This window comes from Myotis davidii, unplaced genomic scaffold (genome assembly GCF_000327345.1).
Source record: "Myotis davidii unplaced genomic scaffold, ASM32734v1 scaffold1949, whole genome shotgun sequence".
In the NCBI taxonomy this organism is placed as follows: domain Eukaryota; kingdom Metazoa; phylum Chordata; class Mammalia; order Chiroptera; family Vespertilionidae; genus Myotis; species Myotis davidii.
The window spans coordinates 474903-480294 of NW_006300366.1; the positions used below are offsets into that span (position 1 = coordinate 474903).

Here is a 5392-nt window from a genome sequence, read left to right on the forward strand (position 1 = left end):
GAAATTAATAAGTACAATAGTTTGAGTGTGTACAAAATCATAACAGTGATACTCAAATGAATGAAGTTTGGAAAGCACTGATGCAAGAAATAACTTTCATGAAATCTTACTATAAGGAAGTTATTTTCCTACTTTGGGGGGGAAATAAAATGTTCTTTTTAAGAGCTGAGTTCTGTGGACATGTAGGCTAACCTGGGAAAACAAGAAGTAGAGTTAGGAGAACAACACAGTACTGGTTATCATAAGGGAACCCTCAATTTCTGTGTCCCACCTACTGAATATCACACATGGCTTCCTTTTGCACAGGTTCAGGCCCCTCCGGTCATTCCTGCAACGCCCTCACCCACAGCAGTAACTGAGGTGGCTTCTGGAGAGACTGCAGATGTAGTCCAAGCTGCTGCAGAACAGAGCTTCGCTGAACTTGGGCTGGGATCATATACCCCAGTGGGATTGATCCAGAACCTAATGGAATATATGCATGTTGACCTTGGCCTCCCTTGGTGGGGGGCCATTGCTCTGTGTAAGAGGACTGCATCCTGGAAAGGGATCCTGGAGAAAATGGGGACTTAGGGAGAGAACTAAAGAATAGCAGTTCTGAGAGGGGGTCAAGGAAATAGTGCAAAAGTTTAAGGGTCAGAAAAAACAGATGATTCAAATGTGGGATAAAGGCTCATGATACTAGTTACATTCTACCTATATTTCCTAAAGGGCATTATAATACCACTAGATCATCTGTAATTCAAGAAGTGTAGATATTTGAGTGTGAGCATGGGGTTAGAGCAAGAGGACCTTGTTAACAGTGATGAAGCTGCCCTGGTTCAGGAGAGTAGAAGGTCAGGTCAAGCAGTTAAACCCCAGAATTGGGAAGACACTCACATTGCAGGCTAACACTATGCTTCAGATTCTGTATCCTCCTACACATGCTCCAGCGATCATCTCCCTGTGTCTTTAACTCCCTTTTTACTGCCCTACTCTGAACATACAAACATGCTCAAGCATACCATGTGTTTCTTGGAAGGAAATCTTTTCCCTTTATCTTTAGTTCACCTTTAACTTCTACTATGCTGTCTTTCTCCTTCTCATAGCTGTTATTTAAAAGGGTATTCTGCATCCAGTGGGCTTACTTATTTCTTTCCACTCTTTGATCCTCAGCAATCTGGCTTTTACTTCATTTTATTTTATTTTTTTAAATTAAATCTTTATTGTTCAGATTATTACAGTTGTTCCTCTTTTTTCCCCCCATAGCTCCCCTCCACCCGGTTCCCATGCTCCCCCTCCCCCCCTCCGCCCTCACGCATTCATAGGTGCACGATTATTGTACAGTCTCTTCCCGCATCCCCCACACCCAAGAATAGTCAGTCCACTCCCTTTTTATGAATCAGGGGATTCTATTATAATCACCAGTTTATTCTGTTCATCAGATTATTTATTCACTTGATTCTTAGATTCACTTGTTGATAGATGTGTATTTGTTGTTCATAATTTGTATCTTTAACTTTTTCTTCTTCCTCTTCTTAAAGGATACCTTTCAGCATTTCATATAATACTGGTTTAGTGGGTGGTGATGAACTCCTTTAGCGTTTTCTTATCTGTGAAGCTCTTTATCTGACCTTCAATTCTGAATGATAGCTTTGCTGGATAATGTAATCTTGGTTGTAGGTTCTTGGCATTCATCACTTTGAATATTTCTTGCCACTCCCTTCTGGCCTGCAAAGTTTCTGTTGAGAAATCAGCTGACAGTCGTATGGGTACTCCCTTGTAGGTAAGTGACTGTCTTTCTCTTGCTGCTTTTAAGATTCTCTCTTTGTCTTTTGATCTTGGCATTTTAATGATGATGTGTCTTGGTGTGGTCCTCTTTGGATTCCTTTTGTTTGGGGTTCTCTGCGCTTCCTGGACTTGGAAGTCTATTTCTTTCACCAGGTAGGGGAAGTTTTCTGTCATTATTTCTTCAAATAGGTTTTCAATATCTTGCTCTCTCTCTTCTTCTGGCACCCCTATAATTCGGATGTTGGTGCGCTTAAAGCTGTCCCAGAGGCTCCTGACACTATCTTTGTCTTTTTTCATTTTGCTTTTCCGGTTGGGTGTTTTTTGCTTCTTCGTATTTCAAATCTTTGACGTGATTCTTGAGATCCTCTAGTCTGCTGTTGGAAATCTGCATAATATCCTTTATTTCGGTCAGTGTATGCTTAATTTCTAGTTGGTCCTTTTTCATAACCTTGAGGGTCTCACTAGATTTCTTGAGGGTCTCACTACATTTATCGGTGGTCTCACCAGACTTTTTGAGGGTCTTACTAAATTTATCGGTGGTTTCTAGAAAGTTCTTGAAAACCTTAAAAGTGTGGTTTTGAACTCTATATCCAGTCGTTTGCTTTCCTCCATTTCTGTCATTTGTGTCCTGTTTCTTTGTCTCCGCATTTTTTATGCTTCCCTGTGTTGGTAGAGTGGCTTTGTGTGCTAGGTGTCCTATAGGGCCCAGTGGCTCAGCCTCCCCAATTACCTGAGGTGGACACTCTTGGTGCACCCCTTTGTGAGCTTTGTGCACAGTCTTGTTGTAGTTAAGCCTTGATTGTTGTAGGTATCACTGGCAGGGATTGACCTCCAGGCCAATTGGCTGTGAGAATGAGCTGTGTCTACGGTGGGAGAACTTCTGTGCTGGAGACACCCTTCTGGAGCAAGACTTGCTTCAGTGGGGCTTTGGTGCTCATAGAGTCTGCCCCCTGAGTGTGTCCCTTATGGATCTGAGGAATTGTAATCCAGATGGTCCCCCTCTGACCACTGGGTACACTGGCTCTTGGATCTGAGGAGGTGCTAATTTAGCCTCTGCATGAGGCTACCCAGCAGGAGCTAGGAAGAGATCTGCAGATTCCCCTTCCTTGTTTGGGGTTTGGAGGTGCCCAAATGAGGCCCAGCTGTGAAGCAGTGCAAGCTGCTGTGGGGCCTTGGGCCTTCTCTTGGAAGTTCTGGGTCTCTCTGACCCAGCTGCAGTTTGCTAGTTAATTTTCAGATTGCAAAGGGCCAGGGCATTCATATGCAAAAGCCTCTGCGGAATCATGGGTGAGGCAGGGTCTCAGGGGATCAACAGGGCGAGCAAACAGCTATGGCTGATCCTCAGCCCTGCCCTAAGGGGCCCCACGTCTCAGTGTCCCATAATTGCTGCAAGCACCTCTGAGTTCTGCCCACTGCCAGACCGTCCAATCTCTCCTCGCATGAGTCTGGGTCCCCAGAGACTTCCCAGAACTGGAACCAGAGTTCAGAGCAATCGGGGGCCTGTGACTCCCTCCCGATTCAAAATGACAGCCGTGTCCTCAGTCACCAGCCCTTGCCGCATGTGCCTCTGTACCTCTGCACTTTACTTCCACACCGCACCTCCTCTGAGTCTCAGTGTGCTTTTCTCTTTCCTTCTAATTGTAGAATTTCCACTCATCCAACCTTCCTGTAGTTCTGTATGATGTCCGTTTTGTCTTGTGGTTGTAATTTTTAATTTGTTGTGGGAGGCAGCAATTTCTGGTGTTTACCTATGCCGCCATCTTGGTTTCATCAATGCCGCTTCATTTTAATTGCCAGTTGCATTATTGCTAAATCCACTTTTCTTTTTATAGTTGACCTTTCTATGTTAGACACTTCAGACTTGGAAATATATTCCTTGGCTTTCGTGACAGTCTTTTCTGATTTTCTTCCAACTTTCTGATTGCACCTTCCCATTTTCAGTCCTGGTATTCTGGGTTCCATTCTTAGCTCCTCTCTTTCCACGGCACATTATCATCACAATGTTGGTAAAGCCTAAACCTGTATCTCTCCCCAACTCCCATCTCTTTTTAGCCAAACCCACTTGTTTATCTATACATACCATAAATAAATATTTGTTGGCGTAATCAGGAAATATGAATTGTAAAAAAAGAAATAGGGGTTGGCCAGGGTGGCTCAGTGATTGAGTGTCAACCCATGAACCAAGAGGTCACCAGTTCAATATCCAGTCAGAGTACATGCCCACATTGCAGGCTCGATCCCCAGTAGGGGGCATGCAGGGGGTAGCCGATTAATGACGTTTCTCTCTCATTGATGTTTTTATCTCTCTGTTCCTCTCCCATTCTCTCTAAAGTCAATGAAAAATATTTTTTTAAAAAAGAAATAAATAGGAAGGAGCTTAAAACAGCAGGCCACCATATTATCTCCTGCTCCAGAGGTTTCTAGGACAGCAGCTTTTAAACTTTATTCATGAGAACCCCAGAGTTCTGTAAAGGTACCTCTGAGCAAAGCAAGTCCAGAACTTTAACAGTCCTACAGCCAGACTGTCTGTCCCCTCACCTAGGACAGCTTGATTTTATCTGTTATACATATTGCGACTAAGAGTTGGGAGCAGAGAGGAAGATGTTCCATTGACAGAAAAGTTTGGAAAACATTCGTCTAGAAAAGTACCTACTATCGCCTTTTGTTCAAGTAAACAAACTAGATTCATGATCATTTGTTTAGAGAAGTTACTGCTAGACTTTTGTGATGTCAAAGCAGAGAACTGAGCCTTGAAGAAACTAACTCATATCCCTACACTTTGTTTAGGTCCCTTAGGTATGAGTCACAGAGTGGAAAGACTATAATAAGAGAGATCCTTTCAGTGAGAACCTAGAAATCTTCAACCTTCTAGCTGCAGAACTGCTTTAATTTTACTCCAATCCTTCTGTGTATTTTGTAGGTACAGTCCTTGCCCGCTGCCTGGTGTTTCCTCTCATTGTGAAGGGCCAACGAGAGGCAGCCAAGATCCACAACCACATGCCAGAGATCCAGAAGTTTTCCACTCGAATCAGAGAGGCCAAGTTGGCAGGAGACCATGCTGAGTGTGAGTCAATTGCAGGATGAGCGTGGGACCACATTTACACTTTTCCTGACATTCTGCAGAGGGAAGGAAACAACCTAAGTCAGGAGTTGCTACATCTGGGCAGGTCCTAAAGTTTTACCTACTTCTTGGGCCTAATGGTTCCAGTAACTTGTCAAGGTCAGTTAGAAATGTCATGGGCCAGGTGATGAGGATGGTCACTTCCACCAATGTAACTATCTGCCCAACCACTAACTTCCCCTCACTTCACAGTTTACAGGGCCTCCTCGGAGATGACATTGTATCAGAAAAAGCATGACATTAAACTCTTTAAACCTCTCATTCTACCTCTGACTCAGGTAAGTAAAAATATTTTCCTTATTTTATCCTGAACCAATTAGATTACCTCCTGTTTCCCATGCCCTAGACCCGTGGTCGGCAAACTGCGGCTCGAGAGCCACATTCGGCTCTTTGGCCTCTTGAGTGTGGCTCTTCCTAAGCCTTAGGAGTACCCTAATTAAGTTAATAACAATGTACCTACCTATATAGTTTAAGTTTTAAAAATTTGGCTCGCAAAATAAATTT

General features: G+C 43.5%; 1 protein-coding gene across 1 annotated transcript in view; it reads left to right on the forward strand.

Moving 5' to 3' along the window:
- LOC102761279 (mitochondrial inner membrane protein OXA1L) overlaps positions 1–5392 on the forward strand; it is a gene marked incomplete at its 5' end in the record, with an annotated part of 7996 nt that overhangs the window by 985 nt on the left and 1619 nt on the right. Inside the window, 3 exons of the mRNA XM_006776813.2 lie at positions 307–520; positions 4688–4831; positions 5081–5166. Coding sequence (XP_006776876.1) covers positions 307–520; positions 4688–4831; positions 5081–5166 — 444 coding nt within the window. The remainder of the gene's footprint in view (positions 1–306; positions 521–4687; positions 4832–5080; positions 5167–5392) is intronic.